The 19,158-nt window shown below is 40.3% G+C and overlaps 1 protein-coding gene across 1 annotated transcript in view; it reads right to left on the reverse strand.

Annotated features, from left to right (window-relative positions):
- Positions 1-19,158, reverse strand: part of MAP2 (microtubule associated protein 2) — a 107,203-nt gene that overhangs the window by 15,923 nt on the left and 72,122 nt on the right. Inside the window, exon 11 of the mRNA XM_032233930.1 lies at positions 18,359-18,702. Within this exon, the coding sequence (XP_032089821.1) occupies positions 18,359-18,702 (344 nt within the window). The remainder of the gene's footprint in view (positions 1-18,358; positions 18,703-19,158) is intronic.

The following is a 19,158-nucleotide window of genomic DNA, read 5'->3' on the forward strand; positions in this document are numbered from 1 at the left end:
AAGAACAGGTAGGGATTAAGCACACAGCCCTGAGGAGAGCCAGTGCTGAGCTTCATGGAGGAGGATACAAAAGCTTACTCTTTGTGGATGGTCCATCAGAAAGTCTTTAATCCAATCACAGGTGAGAGAGGGGAAATTCAAATCAGTCAACTTTTCAATGAGGATGCCCTGAAAAATGGTGCTGAAGGCCGAGCTGTAGTCTATGAAAAGCATTCTGACATAGTTCCCAGGTTTCTCTAGATGTCTCAATACAGAATGTAGGGCAGTAGCAACGGCATCGCCTGTCGACCTATATTTCCTCTGTAGGCGAACTGATGTTGGTTGAGGTTTGATGGAAGGCATGACCTGAGGTGTTGAAGAACCAGTCTCTTGAATCACTTCATTACGACAGGCATCAGTGCAATGGCTCTGTAGTCATTCAGGCTGTTTATTGCTGTTTTCTTTGGGACTGGAATGATAGTGGCTGCTTTCAAGCATGATGGAACACTGGCCATTTGCAGGGAGATGTTAAAAATCCTTGTTAGGACCTCTGATAGTTGGTCATCACAGGTTTTTACCACTTTCCCCAGCACTCCATCCAGACCTGCAGCTTTATTGGAATTCACAGCCTTCAGTACAGCTCTCACTTGGTGTTCATGCAGGATGAGTGGCTGGGAATTGGAGGGCCGGTGGTCTGGGGCTACAGGGTCAGGTCTCTTGACCTCGTAGCGGGCGAAAAAGGTGTTCAACTCTTCCATCAATGACGCATTGGCATTTCCTGTCTTCACAATGCTGAGGTAGGTCGATCTCTGTGACTCTAGAATACAGCAGCTTTATATGCTCTAAGTTTCCTGGGACGGCCAAGCACTCCAGATAGGCAGGAAGCCACTTGAAGATTTTAAAAGTTCTATGAACTTCCCAGAGTCACTGGGAGTCAGGCAATGTTCAAACTGACTTACTCACTAACTCAATGGATGGATGGGTGGATCAACCCAAGGTCAAACTAGCAGGTGAATTATTTTGAAGAGATTATCAAACAAAGGCAAAGTGTTAAGATAGGATGATAGGAAAACTGCAGAAGAAATGGATGCAACAGCTAGGCAATAAATAGAATACTGTATGGACCAGATTTTTGCCTAGAATGGGAAGAGGATATTGGAAGAATCTTCCCTTCTGAAGAATAGCCTGAAGCAAAAACATTTACCATGTTAAAGTAGGCATTATATAATATATACGTATATTTCCAGATGACAAAGACAGAATAAAACAATTTCTAATATGTATTCTCTGAAATAAAATGCAAAAATGTAGTCATAAATCAGAAGACCATGGCATAAATGGGCAGATAACAATTATTACATCTGCAGTATATAATGGATCCATAGGATTCTGAGTTATGACAGTTTTTTTTTACTGATAACTCTTGCATTTAAGCTGTTTCGTTTGATCAAATCCTGACATTAGCAAATTCTGCAGCTTTTCTTTCAGAAGGATCACACAAAAGTTTACTGGAATGCCCAAGAAAAATGATTTCTAGTTCCAAACTTTATAGCAATAGCAATAGCAGTTAGACTTATATACCGCTTCATAGGGCTTTCAGCCCTCTCTAAGCGGTTTACAGAGTCAGCCTATCACCCCCACAGTCTGGGTCCTCATTTCACCCACCTCGGAAGGATGGAAGGCTGAGTCAACCCTGAGCCGGTGAGATTAGAACCGCTGAACTGCAGATAACAGTCAGCTGAAGTGGCCTGCAGTACTGCACCCTAAACACTGCGCCACCTCGGCTCCACCTCGCCATATCATTATGCAATGATATTCTTTCAGATTTTTTATTTTAAAAACCTTGAGAATTCTATGCATTAAACATTTGGTTTAGATCTGGCTCCAATAGGAAAGGATATCAATATTGGTTATATTTGCTTCCTTGAGTTATTTATAAAAATAATAAAGATAGGATAAAAACAAACAAATAGGCAAATCATTTGGAAGTATATAAAACAGCTATCCTTGAAGTGACAGATCAGCACTTCTGAGAATAGTGATTGAGAAAAAAGTATTTATCTGGAAATAGCTTTCCAAGCTTTATGATTCTCCTCAGGGTGATTTTGCAGTTCGTCCATCAATTTCCCAAACATATATACAAGAATATTCTGAGTTGTCCTTAATACTTTAGACTTACTTTGACACCTACAATAATGCCCATTATCAACATTTTTTGAGAATCTAGATCATGTAGAGACTATCAACCAATCTCCAAACTGAAAAAAGTGTTTATTACTCTTAAATGCATAGATATTACTAATCTCAACAATTTGAACTGTGAATTTACAAAAAAATGCCATAATCCCTACTATGCAAGCAAAACAGTAACACATTGCTAGTGTTTCCTTCCTAGTAATTATAATTTACTTTTCCATACATGTGTTTGGTGCTTTGAAAATCCATCCATCCATCCATTTATCTGGCCATACATACAGTATATACATATATTTAAAATCCCGTCTGAGGAATAATGGCAAAAAATATGCAAAGAAAAACCCTGAATATGGCATTCCCTTTGTGATACAGTAACAAACCCTTATTCAAAAGGTTTTAATTAATTGTGACTGTAGTAACATAGTGCTAAATCTGCATTCAGGTGCTTTTCTGAGCCAAGTGGGGTGAAAAGGAGAACGGAGGTAAGTCAGCTTTAGAAAATGCATGTCAAAAACAGGTCATGGGAAGCCCTGTGAAGCAAGAAGACACAAAGTCTTGGGAAAAGAGAAAATGGCATTTCTGAAGAGAAGAAGGGGAGAGAAGAAATCTCTCGTATGGAAAACAGACTTCCCTCATGAATTACAGAACAGTTAGCCTATAGAGTAACAGCGGGCCTTTCAAACCAGCTTTTCATCATTTGGAAAATAAGGAGGAGGAGAAAGATACATAGGAAAGATTCAGAGAGAAGAAAGCTCTGGTCCATCATGAAGATGGACAATAGGTGGGGCATTTTGAGAGCTGAATAAAGGTCGTCTGGAATACTTATTAAATGTACAGATGGAACTGCTTTTAACTTTTATGGGGGGGAAGCCCCCTTTTGGATACGTTTGAATGAAATTAAGGATTCTCAACTGTCATATATTTTACCTTGTGAGTAATTCTCTATTTTAGAAGAGAAGACATGGTGTATTTCTGCCCAGATGGTAATCCAAGTTCTTAGAGGACCATATCCTTATTCTTGGCTGGCAAATGACATGAAGAATGATTACCCATTCAATCATTATTTTGGAAAAAATATCTCACCAGCTCATTGCACAGCTGAGCTTTTGGAATTGCATGCATGGTGTCTCCCCCTTCCCCCTCCCCACTACTGCAATGCGCTCTACATGGGGCAGCCTTTGAAGAGTATTCAGAGACTTCAACTCGTCCAGAATGCAGCCGCGCGAGCGATTGTGGGTGCACCTCGGTACACCCACGTTACACCTATCCTCCGCGAGCTGCACTGGCTACCGATCGGTCTCCGGATACGCTTCAAAGTGCTAGTCGTAACTTATAAAGCCCTTCATGGTATTGGATCTGGGTACTTGAGAGACCGCCTGCTGCCAATTACCTCCCACAGACCCATTAGATCGCACAGGGTCGGCCTCTTCCGGGTTCCGTCCACCAGCCAATGCCATCTGGCTACTACCCGGGGGAGGGCCTTCTCTGTAGCAGCTCCGGCCCTTTGGAATGAACTTCCCGCGGAGATCCGGACACTCACCTCTCTCCAGGCCTTCCGGAAAGCTGTCAAAACCTGGCTGTGCCGGCAGGCCTGGGGGTGATGAGTTCCCCTCCCCTCTTGACTTGTATGGCCGTATGACTCTTGTGTATTTAATTACGTGTATTGTGTTTGTATCCCCTTTCTGAGTTGTTCGCCACCCTGAGTCCCTCCCGGAGAAGGGCGGCATACAAATAAACTAAATCTAAATCTAAATTTTAAAAAGTTTTTGCTTTATGAACAACTCTTGCCTAACATTCCCAAAACACCCCTCTTTTGTTCTCCAATTCTGTTACTCTTTCTAATTAGGAACTTTGGATTTATTATCCCATTTAACTGTCCTTGCCTTAAAATCACAGCTGTACTTTCCTGAGATTCTGAAACTTTTCTGAGTTTCTTTTCCCCAACACAAGCAGGATTTCTGAAGCTGCCAATATAACAAAACCTTTTTGAAAATAATTAAATGCCACAAAGTTTTATTAAAAAGTACCTAAATCTTTAAGTATATGTTTAAGTATATATGTTTTAAAACATATTTTATAATTGTCTCAGATTTGTATCTTTTCTTCACAATTTGGGGTAGATTTTCAACAAAGTTTTAAGGGTATTCCCTTGTCTTCATTGCAGTATGCTGTTAGTTAAAGTGACTTTTTTAGATTTACGCCTGCTGAATTTAAATTTCTACTTTATAATGCCAGGAGAAAAAGCATGTCCTTGTCTGAATCTATTCTGCGCACATGACAGTGACTAGTGTTGCAAAGAACAAAAACAACAGAATTTTCCATTTATGAATTAAAATTACACAGTGAGGCAGTAAGAGAATACTTGTTTGGCGCTGCCCTCACTTCCAAGAGAAAGCAGCAATGAGGGAGATTACAGGATGAAAATCTTTCTGAAAGTAGCTCTTAGATCTGTCTTTCCCCAGCCTCATAGGTAAATACAATCAAGGTCACAATATTCTTACTCCATGTGTTTCAGGAATACATATTAATTTTGAAAGTATCACAGTTTCTTCTCTCCTTAGCACAAATCAAACACTGAATTACTAAATACATTTCTAGAAAGATGGCTAATGAGTACCATGCCATGAAATGAAATTTCCTATGGGCTTTGTGCCACATTTACTACATCTCTTTATCAAAAGGTCTGTGAGGATTTATCAGTCTCTATTTACCCAAATGCCTACAATGGAAAATTGCAGTTGGTTTAAAAAATGGCAAGCTATCCTCCTCCTCCATTAAACAGCAACAATAACAACAAACCTACAGTGTTGTGGCCCAGAAGGTGCCGTTGGAGCTGCCACCAGACTCCGAGAGCGAGGGGCCCTATGAGTCGGCTCTGGAGGATGTGGAGGACCCTGGACAGGGTTCCGACTCCGAGCAGGGCGCAGAGAGGCTGGTTGGCCACCAGGAGGAACCTGAGCCTTGGACCAGTGGGGAGGAGACAAGGGGGAGTGAGCCGGATGCCAGTAGTGAGCTGTTCCTGGATGCACAGCATCGAAGAGCTAATAGGCGTCAGGAACAGTTGCGCAGTTACAGGAGGTAATTGCACTCAGCTGGTGGTCATTAGGCTCCTCTCCAGACTATAAAAAGGCTACTTGTGCACACAGCCCTTTTTGCAGAAGTCAACGCCGGATTGAATGTCGGAGGACATTACTGTGAGCTTGGCAGGCTGGATTGCTGCCAAGCCTTATGTGCATTTATTGCTGCCCAAGCTTGTCTGTGCCGGTTTGCTGCCAAGGACCTGTCTGTCTGTTAATTAAATGCCATAACTCATCTTTGGCTCAGGGTGTACTTTGGTGTGGAACGAGGAGGGTCAGAAAACTACAATATACAATCAACTCATCAAAGATTCTGATATGTACAGTATATACATTGTATATATCTTGTTTAGATATAAAAGATGCCACTATACATAGAAAGGATAATTTGGAATAAGTGGTTATCTTCTAGACAAGCATGGGCCTTTTACACAAGAAATAGAAAATTGGGCTTTATTAAAGATTCTTATAAAAATTACAGGTGGGAAATCATTAGTCTACTAGGAACGGCATGATTTTATCAGTTTTATAAATGGCAAAAAAAAAAAAAAAAAACCCCATCAGGATGGATGATAAATTTAAATCGAAATGGCCATTTATAAAAATATAAATGCTCTTGTGCGTGCATATTGTAATTATTATAATATAGAAAAATAATTAAAATAAAACCTACACAATTACTGGATCTTGGTTTTAAACAAAAGTAGAAGTTCAAAAATATAAAAATGCTCATACTTTTCTCCTGCTTCCTTCTTGCTACACTATTGTGAGTTGTGTGTATGTGTGTGGTTTTGCAGAAACTTTATGAAACTTCATATAAACCTCAAGGACCATTCTTTGAAACAAGGGCACACAATTCTCAATGTTAATTCACTACCTCCAGGGTCCCTTCTGCTGTCTTTGCCGATTTCATATTTCCTTTGAAAGTTATAGACATTGCCAACAAAATGAAGCTTAACATGCAGAGCAATATTTCCCATGTGCTATTTTAAAATGCAGAGCAATGCAAGAGAGAAGCTCTAGTAGAATCCCTAAGTGTTACATAGAACCTTCTGGGATAGTAAAGATGTGCAGCTGACTTTTATTGATGATCTCTTATGCCCCTTCCAACTCTATGATTCTAAGGCTCTATGGTTGTCTTCCTGAGTCTTTCTCAGAATATTAAGTTGGAGATCAGGTCATTTTATCTGACATCACATACTAGCTACGGATGTGAGTGGGTGAGTTCTCTTCTTTAGATGAATTTCAAATGCATTTTTAAAGTAGAGGAATGAACTGCAAAGTTGGAAAAAATAAAGCTCTTGAAGCATATCTGCATTTCTATTCAGATTGAGAAAGTGCAAATTAGTGGTAATAAATTACAATTCGGGTATATGCTAAACCAATTTCTTCCATCTCTCACCTTCCTAAACTCCTGCAAACGAATATTAAGATAAGGAGGATAGCTGGAAATGCAGACTGTCAGGACACTGGTATATATTCAACTATAGCAATAGCAATAGCAGTTAGACTTATATACCGCTTCATAGGGCTTTCAGCCCTCTCTAAGCGGTTTACAGAGTCAGCGTATCGCCCCCACAGTCCGGGTCCTCATTTCACCCACCTCGGAAGGATGGAAGGCTGAGTCAACCTTGAGCCGGTGAGATTAGAACCGCTGAACTGCAGATAACAATAGCAATAGCAATAGCAGTTAGACTTATATACCGCTTCATAGGGCTTTCAGCCCTCTCTAAGCGGTTTACAGAGTCAGCATATCGCCCCCACAGTCCGGGTCCTCATTTCACCCACCTCGGAAGGATGGAAGGCTGAGTCAACCTTGAGCCAGTGAGATTAGAACCGCTGAACTGCAGATAACAGTCAGCTGAAGTGGCCTGCACCCTAACCACTGCACCACCTCGGCTCTATAACTAGTCATTATGAGGGAGAAAGCAAAGCTGGGAGCACAGTGGTTACATCCATTAATAACTACACATCTTCATTTTTAAAGATAACTGTGAAATTTAACAAGTATAGATTGGTCAATATGATATTTGAATATTTTTCTTCTAAGACATTCTCTCTTGCTAGAACATATTAAGAAGGGAGTTTGTTCTTTTAAAAAAACAAGGCTCTACGAATAAATGAATTCTCTGGGGTACATTTAAGACTCTATGATTACTTTCCTATAAATAAATAAAAAGATGATTAAGGTTTAATTTTTGTTATATGTTAGAAATCTCACAGACAAATCATATCAAATATTTGTAGCAGCAAAGCTTAAATTGGAGGCAATGAACAATTTCAATTATCTCTGAAATATATTGACTGGAAATACTGAGAATCTGACAAAAAGATACAAAAAATGTGTTATTGTTTGAAACAAGACAATTTATAACTGAAATTCCAGATTAATATTAGAGAGCTATTATCCAAGCTGAATTGGTCAATTATCAGGATTTTGATTTTTATACTGAGTTATAACAGTCAGGGGCTTTTCTAATTGAATAGAAAATTATTATTTTTTTGAAAACTAATATATTTGCCCCATAGCTAGAGTTATTACAAATGGATTTGTTTCTCAACATGTCAAGTTATATCATTGCACTCAACAAGGATGCTTCCTGTCTCTTTTAATCTTCAATTTAGTTCTTAAATCACTGGCTATTTCTATTAGACAATCTCAAAATAGTAACAGTAGGGTTGCATTCAATATTAACATAAATTGTTCTTATGTGCAGATATTATGACTATCCTTGATAATTGTACAATGTTCAATTGTACAATGTCATTACCCCATTGCTTTATAAACAGTAATGTGTTTACAGTCTGGTTATACTACTAGTTGTAACAAACTTGATTTACTAACATTAGGATCCACTACAGCTATAGATTATTGCAAGAGATTGGATGTACAATCTCTTGCAATCTCTTACAGAGAGCCGAGGTGGCGCAGTGGCTAGGGTGCAGTACTGCAGGCCACTTCAGCTGACTGCTATCTACAGTTCAGCGGTTCAAATCTCACCGGCTCAAGGTTGACTCAGCCTTCCATCCTTCCGAGGTGGGTGAAATGAGGACCCAGACTGTGGGGGCGATATGCTGACTCTGTAAACCGCTTAGAGAGGGCTGGAAGCCCTATGAAGCGGTATATAAGTCTAACTGCTATTGCTATTGCTATTATATTGGTTCTCTAAAATGTTTGGATTTGTATTTTTCTCAACATATATCACAACATATTGAATTAACTATATATAAATCCATAGGTGCAATTTCAGTAAATATTGATTGATGATTAAAACTCCAATTAAGTCTTTGGTTAAGATTAATGTTATCAAAATGAACATTACATTGACATTAATATATATTTTAAGATGGATTCCAAAGTTACTACTTTTCACAGGTAGATAAACTACCGGTAGATGAAGAAATGTTTATATCAAGTTAAACTCCCTTGACTCATCAAACTTGAGATCATCATAAAATACTTTAACTTACCAGATTTTCAACTCAGTCATATTAACATCAATATGTTTTATTCTTTTAGAATGAGGTGTTTTATGAATATTCCCTTCTTTTAGCCTAATTGGTGAGTGAGTGTGTGCTGCCTCTGGAATCTTGGCAAGTTTTACAGCCCCGATACATTAAAACAGGGATCCTCTTTTCCAGCGTTGAAAGATAGACAAGTGTGAATTTGGCATTATGGAATAATCCAATCCAATCCAAACATTGTAAAATGACCCAACATTTTAAATCAGGTGATTTTAATAGTCATTTCAAAGACTTCCAGATACTGTGTTCATTTTCATTCCTCATTCTAAGGAAATGAGTCAGTATTAATTATTTAACTGAAATGCGAAATTAAGAAGTAGAATTGCCTATTTTGAAGAATCAGAGGATCAAGGCATTAAGAAATGTAAAATTGATTTTATTTTATCATTTTAAATATATCATTTCATTAGAAAATATTATTTAATATTTATGGGATCCCTCAAACAATGTTAAAAAAAAGATGACATGGGGGCGATTTGATCCTGGTGTGGCAATTAATTTGTAATATTGAACGATATTTCTAAAACATGGAATCTGTCATTTAAGGAACTTTGGTTCTTTTGAGCATGAAGTATGACAAAGCAGACACTTTTACACAAATGGAAATACTTTATGGATTTTAAGGAATGGATTTTGGATAAGAGTCATATGTTTTTGAAAAGTCTGGATACGGTTTAGGTTTAATGCTAAGCTAAGATATGAATTAATAGTATATTAATTTTTCCCTATTAATTAGTTTTCACATTTAGTTTAGTTTAATTCCTAGACCTAGTTTTCTTGTTTCTCTGCATAACCACTGTTTTTCCTCTTAGTACTGTAGTTTTTTCATGTTCTATTAAAAATAACAATACAAAAAAGCCAAAGCAAAATCTCCCCCCTCCCCAATATTGATTTTTAAAAGATGCTGGGCTGCATTGCCCTGATGAAGGTATCTGGGCACCTGTTTTAAGCCTCATTGGAAATGAACTGTGTGCATGTTATTTTGGCCTTTCTACAAGCATATGAACTGCAGCTCCACATTTGATTATCTCAGCTGCTGTGGATGCGATGAAAAGTCCTGCACATTAGAAATTTTATACATGCTATGGGTAGCAATGGTCATTCTATGCCTCTCGATTTTCTAATTATTTTCTGTTATTTTGCTAAAAATCAAACAATATTTTTTCAAGGAGATCTATAAAGAGACATATACCTCAGCTAAAGTGTGTGGTTTTCAAATGGTTCTCCAGAAATTACCTAGCTGCCAGTGGTGGGATTTAGCCAGTTTGCACCCATTCGGGAGAACCGGTTCTTAACTTTCTAAGAGGTTCAGAGAACTGGTTGTTGGAAGAAATCTCATTTCATCTTTTCTCCACTTTACAGGGCTAATCCTGTAAGGAAGGCAGGAAGGAAACATTCTGGTGTTGTTTCTAGCTTAATCTTTATTGCCCTGCTTACAGAAACTGCCTCTCTGGTTAACCCTTATTACATTGTAACAGCTAAGGCGAAGCGCCCATCGACCTGAGTAATATTGAGTTGGCCACGCCCACACAGTCACATGACCACTAAGCCCCGCCTACCCACCTGGTTATTAGGACAGAGAACCAGTTGTTAAATTATTTGAATCCCACCACTGCTAGCTGCCCGCAAAGGATAAGCATATTCCTGTGGTAGGGTATGTTTTATAATTTAAAAACTTTGTAATTTAAAACCAGAAATACATTTTACACAATTTCCTCGATCACAATTAAGAAAAAATAGCAACTAGTGAGGGATAGGAAGAGGGGGCTAGGAAGAAAAGGGCAGTGTATGTACGGCAGATTTCTCTCCTAATTTTCTTTAGGCTTCCTTGCCAAAAATTAAGCTCCTGAAGGAACTTTCTCTCCATGTTTCCCATTCCTGATGGACAGCATACTAGATTCTTCTGAAACATATCATTCACAGCAAAGAGAACTACACTGTACATTTGACTAAGAGAGGCTGCATTTTGCCCAACACACCCTGAAGAAGAATAACATATGCTTGGGGTTTTTTTTAAGTTGCCTTCATGTTGAGTTTGGCCCCCAGTGATTTATATAGACACAGCCTTTTTTGGCAATGCCTTCTGGGATGTGTTTTCAACTTCCAAGTCTAGACCACAGCAGAAAGTATCTTCTGGTGATCTCCCACTTAGCTACTAACCAGGTCCAATTCCGTTATATAAAACTACTTACATTTTTTGTAATGGTGAGCAATATTAAAATGTCAATGTGTAGGGTTTTTACAGTGAATCATCTGGATGGTCCTTAGAACTGAGGTTACACGTGTAAGTAAAAACTGCAGCAATCTGCAGAAAATATTTGCCTGTCAGCTATGCTTTGCTTGCAGTGTTCCCAGGCATGATCAAGGACATGGGATGATGAAACAAAGTAATAAACCTGCAACATTTTATTCACTCATTTGATAACACTTGATTTACTCAGCTATTACAACGTGAAAGTTCTCACGAACACCAATGATGTAAGGACTAAACAATTATTGTGCCTTTGGAGACTTGTTAGCCAATAATAATGACACGTAAAGTAGGTAGAGCTCAAAGAAGCTGAAAACACTATAAGAATGATGTTTCGTGATTAATAATTTTGCTGTTGATTCTCATGTCAATTCTGGTTGCTCAATAAACTTCTGTTGGTTCAGCTATCCGTGGATTGGATTATTTTTTCATCTTCAGCCTCGGGACCCTAAATGCTACATCAATGGAATAGGATATGTTTGCCTAGGAAGGTTAACAGAAGTGCCCATTTCTCTCATTTCTTTCCCGTACCACTTTTCTGCTGTCTATCATACCATCAGAGGCATGACATTATGAAAATAAGATGGGTTGACTTGGTAGGATTGTACTTCATTTTGGGGGGTTGTCTTAAATCATATATTATAAAAAAAATTACAATATTAGCAAAGCAGAAAAGGCTAGAACTGTTCCCCTGATACTAGCAGCAGCCTCAGGACTGAAGTTGCGGTGCTTAAACTGTTTAAGAATGCAGTTCTTTATCTACAACTTTTCGTGATTACATTCAGTAAGAATGACACTTTATGACAGTGTTTCTCAACCTTGGCAACTTGAAGATGTCTGGACTTCAACTCCCAGAATTCCCCAGCCAGCAAATGCTGGCTGGGGAATTCTGGGAGTTGAAGTCCAGATATCTTCAAGTTGCCAAGGTTGAGAAACACTGCTTTATCAACTGCCTAGCAGTAGAATTGGCTGTGAGCAAAAGATACTTTTCTCCTGATTGAGAAACTGATGGCTTATCGATCCTTCTCTCCTTTGCCATTTTGCATGTTATAGCCATCAGAGTGGTTTCTTTCAGAAAACTAACAGAACTTGAAATGCCTTTTTTCAGTTAACAACCGGGGAAACTTCATCTTACTTCATTGTTTTTATTGTAGGTGATCACGATTATGACGTATAAGGTCTCCTGTTGACATGTCAGCCATTTCAAGCTTTTTCAAAAAATGTATTTTTTTTGTTCTCAAATAGTTATGCTATATTCAAGTACTAACAGAAGCAGACCAATATGTGTGCATAGGCTGAGATTTATTAACTGACTAGCTACTGATGGGAACTGTTCTGACTCCCCTTCTTCGCTCGTTAACAGACGACAGTCAGACAGAGTTAAAAGGAAATAACTTTATCAGTCCTGGCTCACGCTGGCTGCGAGCCCAAAAATAAACATAAATAAAGTCTCTGACAAAAAGGTTACGCAGCAGAATGCAAAAACAAAGAGCTATTACAGCAACACCAGGTTTACAGAAAGAAAGCAAATCACTTCTCCAAGTGTCTCTTTGAATCAGGGTTACAGAAAGCAAATCACTTATCCAAGTGCCTCTCACAAACAAACCACGACCGATGAACGACGAACCACTAACGAACGAGTGAACGTTGACTTCTGCAACCAGGGCGTGGCACCATCAGTCCTTTTATCTCCAGAAGACGACACTAACGAGCCCCAGCTGCATTGTTATTCCTGCATCCCGACTCAACTCACAGCAAACTTCTGCTGAGTCACAAGAGGGAACTATACTTTATTTTGATTTATTAACAAACAAGTTCCTACTGTTTTATGTAAGCACTTCCAGTTGTTGGGGCTGTGACAATATTTCCAGACTGGGTGAATAGGTTAGTTCATTCCTAGGTTAGTTTACGCCTCTGGCAAAAGGAACAGGTTTATCTCCCAATGACACTTTAAAATAGCATCTCTACTCTCTTTAGACAGTTCGTTGTCACATCAGTTTATGTTAAATTTTCCTCCATTCTATGCTTCTTATTTTTGGCATGGCTATTTCAGCTCATATTACTCCAGATGCATGCTCTTGATTTCCATGAACTGATTGTGGAAGCAGTTTGTAGAAAAGCAGATCATTTCAATAGCCAGGAAAGTCACAGCCCAGATATCTAATGCTGAGGAAGCATCACCATATCATCTCAGATACTTATTAATTTCTTGAAACTTAATCCTTATTGCTTGGAAGAACGTTTTCCAAAAATCCAAAGACCAGGCCTCTGGGTGGGGCCCCAAGTGACTGGAATGAAGCCTCAGTACCAAGCATGAAGACTGCTTTCCCCAAGAATGGCCCACCCCCATCTCTTGCCAGACATCTCCCCATGCTCATCACACTGTCATGTCACTGCTTGCCTTTACTTCCTTTGCATCATCCATCGCTCTATCTGTCACCCTCCTTCCCCAGGTTAAAGGACCCATCGTACACTCAATTGCATGCTCCTTCAAAATATCTGACTGATCTGGGAGGCTTCTGCAAAGCATTCTGCAACCAGAGACGTGCAGTCACTAGAGGCAGGGGAGGCGTGGCCTCACCAGTCATGAGGAAAAGGAAAGAATTTTAAAGAATTTTTAAAAAATAATTAAAGCCAAGGTAGTTGCTACCAGATTCACAGTGACTTGGAACAGTGCTTTGTGTTAACTATAGGAGGAGGCCAGAGAAATAGGGGCCTCCTGTGCATAAGCAATTTTTCGCCTTTTAAGAGTTAAGCAAGGGTTAAAAAGCGAAAAATTTCATATGCAAAGGAGGCACGTGGTTCTCTCGCCTCCTGTAGAGGGCATTTTTAGAGGCTTTTTAGAGTTCTCTGGGAGCAACTAGCTCAGTCTGACTCAGAGCTCTGGCCTTTCATGAAGGCAGGCAAAAGCAGAGTTGAAATCGTCTCTGAAACAGCTGGAAAAGGTGCGTGCGTGGGGAGGGGGTAGGAATTCAAAAAGTTTGATCGGAAGGCAGCAGGGGAAGGAGGGGGTATGGCAGAGGAGCTGCTTTCAAGCCTTTGGAAAATATATCCAATCCAACTTCTGTGTTTGTGTTTGTTTGAGAGTGAGAGAGGGATCCAATTTCTCTGTGTGCGTGTATCTGTTTGAGAAAGGGGGAGGGAGGGAGAGAGGGAGGAAGGAGGGGGAGGGAGAAGAAAAAAAATGGGAAAACTTAATTTTGCAAGGGGGAAAAATGCTGTCGCTTTAAATCGGGAACTGAGCATGCCTGGCTGTGGAATTCTGGGAGTTGAAGTCCACAAGTCTAAAAAGCTGCCTCACCAGCCATAAAGCTGACCGCACGTCACTGTCTGCAAGCAAAACCTAACGCAACAGTCTAACTACTCACTTCCATCCATCCATACACAACACCATCTCTGGCTCAACCCAGGTACCTGGTGAAAATTTGAAAAAAGAAATTAAAAAAAAAAACCTTCTTACACCCTTACCAACAGAATGAAGCAGAAATGCTTCTCCTCTCAGTCTCTCTCATAAGAAGGGACAAGAAACTCTCATCTCCCTAAATCTTTATCACTAGTTTAGTTTGCTCCTTAGTCTTTTAGATGTAATGATGCCAGAGAAACCTGGTTGCCAGACTGGACACTCAAGATTCTCTACTTTTCATGTCCAGAGTGCAGAGTGAAGGAGATGGCCGAAATTATCACTATCCCATCTAGCTCACACAACTGCCAGAGAACGTAGGTTGGTTGTCTTGGCATGTCGTTGATCTATCTCCAAACTGATTCCAGGGTGTCCAATCTCTTCAGCACACCAAGACCAGTTATTTCCAGTTCATTGTCACCACTGCTGCTGATGTCAGATTGGCCCTTGACACTATCACTCTTGTTGCTTGAAGTTTGAAGTTTTGTTTTATTTATATGCCGCCCTATTCCCTGCAGGGACTCAGGGCGGCGAACAACTCAAACGGGGAAGGGAACATAGAGAAACAAGACAAGTATTTAAAAATAACCAACAACCATACCTGTCGAGAGGGGAAGGGAGCTCATCAACCCCAGGCCTGCTGACACAGCCAGGTTTTAATGGCTTTTCAGAAGGCCGGGAGAGAGGCGAGGGTCCGAATCTCCACGGGGAGTTCGTTCCAAAGGGCCAGAGCTGCAACAGAGAAGGCCCTCCCCCGGGTCGTAGCCAGATGGCATTGGCTGGTAGATGGGAGCCGGAAGAGGCTGACCCTGTGCAATCTAATGGGTCTTTGGGAGGTAATTGGCAGCAGGCGGTCTCTCAAGTACCCAGGTCTTGGGTACATCAAGTACCTATGCTTGCCAATACCATAGTCAATTCAGCAGCCATGTAGAGTCAGCTCTTCAGCTATATGTAAATGGAGAATGGTCCTCCCTAATTGTTCCTTGGATGAAAGACTCCCTTTCGATACTTGGAGTCAACTGGAGTAATCCCAGTACAATAGAGCACAATAGAGCCAAGGTGGCGCAGTGGTTAGAGTGCAGCACTGCAGGCTACGTCAGCTGACTGCAGTTCTGCAGTTCGGCGGTTCAAATCTCACTAGCTCAAGGTTGACTCAGCCTTCCATCCTTCCGAGGTGGGTAAAATGAGGACCCAGATTGAGGGGGCAACATGCTGACTATGTAAACCGCTTAGAGAGGGCTGAAAGCCCTATGAAGCGGTATATAAGTCTAACTGCTGTTGCTATACCTTAAACGCAAGCTGTCCATCTACAGCAGTAGCTTTCCCATCTGTAATGGGATATACATATGCCTTCTTCGATAGCTGCTCAAATGTGGTCATAGTACTTTTTAACCATTAACATTTGCCACAATGCTAATTTGGCAACCCAAGGGCTACTTTATTTGTACAAGAGACAATTGTCATACAACCCTGTCCTTGGTTTCTGTGCTCAGTTTTATTATTCCATAGTGCGCAAGAAAAAAAGAGCAGCTTCAAAGAGGTTCCAATGTCCTCATGTTTGTCTAAATATTGCTCAAAATTGATTTTCTTTCTTCCTTCCTCTCCCACTCGCCTAAGTGACACGTTGCTATGGCCACAGTCATTCAGAGAAATGTTTAAGTGCAGATGCCACTGTAACTGCCTTGTGGTATCCAATGAGGACTTTCCTATCCAGATTTATGCTTTATCATCTAAGCCAGTGTTTCTCAACCTTGGCAACTTGAAGATGTCCGGACTTCAACTCCCAGAATTCCCCAGCCAGCATTCGCTGGCTGGGGAATTCTGGGAGTTGAAGTCCGGACATCTTCAAGTTGCCAAGGTTGAGAAACACTGATCTAAGCAATGGTATGCTACCTGCATTTTATATCAAAATGATTGTGGATCATCTGCTTGGGTGTACTATCTGTAAAGATAGCTGTCAATCAGTGGAAACCTAGGTAAGAAACTGTGATACTTAGCTATATGTCAGCTGGAAGACATGAAGGGAGAGATTAGTTGACTTTCTGTTCTATTAAACTTGCAAAAATACAAATATACTGGCTTTAATTCCCGAACAATAAAGACACCTCCCAAGAATTTAGACTTGATTTAAATATATATTACATTGAATTGGGAAATATAAAGGCTGAAAGGGAAAGGGTAAAAGCAACAGAGAGACATGTTAAGGGTCCAACACAGGGGTGGGTTTCAGGCGGTTCGCGGCGGTCCCCGCAAACCGGTTGGTCGGCGAACCCGGAAGTAAGTAACTTCCGGGAACGCCGAAGGGTCCACCCGCCCGCCCACGTTTCTTACCCGGTTTTGACGAGTTCTGCGCTTCCACGCATGCGCAGGACGCATACAGCGCCTGCGCGATCCTCCAGGAGCAGCTGGAGCATCGCACAGACGCTAGTACGCATGCGTGCACTGCGCGCGTGCACGAGGACGACGCTGGACCCATTCCAACCGAACCGGTTGGAATGGGGCGAGAAACCCACCCCTGGTCCAATATATAACTGGACAGAGAAAGAAGAGTAACCAGGACAAGCTTAGTTCTGCCATATAGAAAAATCCAATTACATGAAGGTTGGCTACAGTTTGCGATGTAGTTCCCAGAGAAATTTACCACATGTGAAAATATAGATCAGTGCCACATACTCCCCACTACAAATAGAGAACCTTCATTCCTCACCCCAATGCTCAAGAACAGATCCGAGATAAGAGAGCAAATGATGTTTGTATATGTAAATCAGTAAAATCAAATAGTTAGAATGTGGAGAATCAGAAAGTGAGGAAACTCTGAAAATGCTAAAAGTCTGACCCAAGAGCTTTTGAGGCATGATGCTGATCTCAAGGCATCACTTCAGTGTTTAATGCTCTTTAACCAACTGTGTTTTCCATTCCCAGCAGAACCTGATCAGGAAGCAGGCAATGTATATATGCAACTCTTAAATTGAGCCAGTTGGGGTATTGGGAGGTTTGCTACAACTATTCTTCTACAGATAGCAGGACTCTCCTGGTAGTAGATACTTCCTTTAGTTTCTTAATCCTTCTATGCAGTAGTCAGAGATTTTTGCATGAAAGCATCCCAAACAGGCAGATAGAAGATATTAACCTAGCAATACGAAGCTGCGTGACATTTCTCTGAGCGGCTGAATAAAACAGGCATTATAATATGAAATTATTTTTGATGAACGAGGCCCACTTGATCGTTCCATATAAATAATGGTGAGATCTTAGCGTATACACATTCTGCCATTTTTACCATTTATGGAGCGTCCAGATATTTTCAGCTTCAGCCTGGTAGCCCTCATTTAAAAACAATTCCACAAAATAAAATTAAAATTTCACAAGAAATAAAGCACAATTTGCATCTTAGGCAACTTATACCAGTGTATTTCACAAAGCTGTCCCTTTATCAGCATAAAGTCAGATGATAAAACAAAAACATTTAAGCGGTTAACTTCAGCCTCTAGAACAGTGTTTCTTAACCTTAGCAGCTTTAAGATGAGTGGACTGCAACTCCTAGAATTCCACAGCCAGCTTTGCTGGCTGTGGAATTCTGGGAGTTGAAGTCCACCCATCTTAAAGCTGCTAAGGTTAAGAAACATGGCTCTAGAAGTTTATCAGTGAAGTTTAAAGGAAGTTTCCATTCTGCAGATTTCCCCTAATTGCTAGCCCTAACCCTAATAAAGGATACTAATGCCTTATATATTCAAATATACTGCTAGGGAAAATGCTAAACAAATGGAACAAGAAGTGAGTAATTAGGTGCTAATTACTACCAGAATAAAAGTAGAAGTGTACAGTAATTAATGAAGAAAGCCTTTGGTAGCTACAAGTCAATACTGCCTCGTCTCCTCAACTCTCTCTACCCAAATCCTGTTTTTAAATGTACTTAAATGAAAGCCTTACCTGCCCCCCTTTAGGCTGATACTTGATATTGTCTGTTGATCCAACTTTGGACCGCACATTCTTGAGATCTGGTAGAGGTTGATTAATCAGACGAAGCTGCTTAGGGGTTGCTGGAGATTTCGGAGGTGTGCGTATGATAGCAACTTTTTTCTCAGTGGGTACCAGAATCGCAGATGTGGGGGTACCCGGTGTATGCGGGGTTCTGGAATAACTAGGGGTCCCAGGTGTTCCTGGGGTCCGAGAGGAATAACTAGGTGGGGTTCCAGGAGTGATGGCAGTTGATCCTGGAGTAGTTGGAGTTGATGTACCACTTTTTCCTGTTCGGCTTCGAATAGGTTCTGATCCTGTATTGATAACAGAATTCTATTTGTTCTATGATATTCATACCGTTTCCTAGAGAGAACTGGTTTCTAATTGTTCATAAAAAAATCTGATCACAAAAATATTCGGCCTTTGCTAAAACTTTCTGAAGATCAAGGGGATGCGTAAAACTGAACAATATTTCACTAAACGGCAAGATTATCATGAAGTACAAACCAGCTGGGATTTTAAAGCAAGTTAAAAATCAATAATATTGGATATTTGCAATTATTTCTTTCATAGCTTAATGATCCCCAAGAGAAGTAAATGAAAAAGAGAGAGTTAAGGAATAATGCAGATTTCGATCCCCAATAATATCTTTATGTGCTCCCTACTTATAGCTTCATGTCTCCCTATGACTACCTATACTTGGCTGTCATTTGATAATAGGAAAAAGATACTCATGATTAGTGGATATTAGTGGATTTTTTTCAGCCCAG

The sequence above is a fragment of the Thamnophis elegans genome, chromosome 1, assembly GCF_009769535.1.
Source record: "Thamnophis elegans isolate rThaEle1 chromosome 1, rThaEle1.pri, whole genome shotgun sequence".
NCBI classification, from domain to species: Eukaryota; Metazoa; Chordata; class Lepidosauria; order Squamata; family Colubridae; genus Thamnophis; species Thamnophis elegans.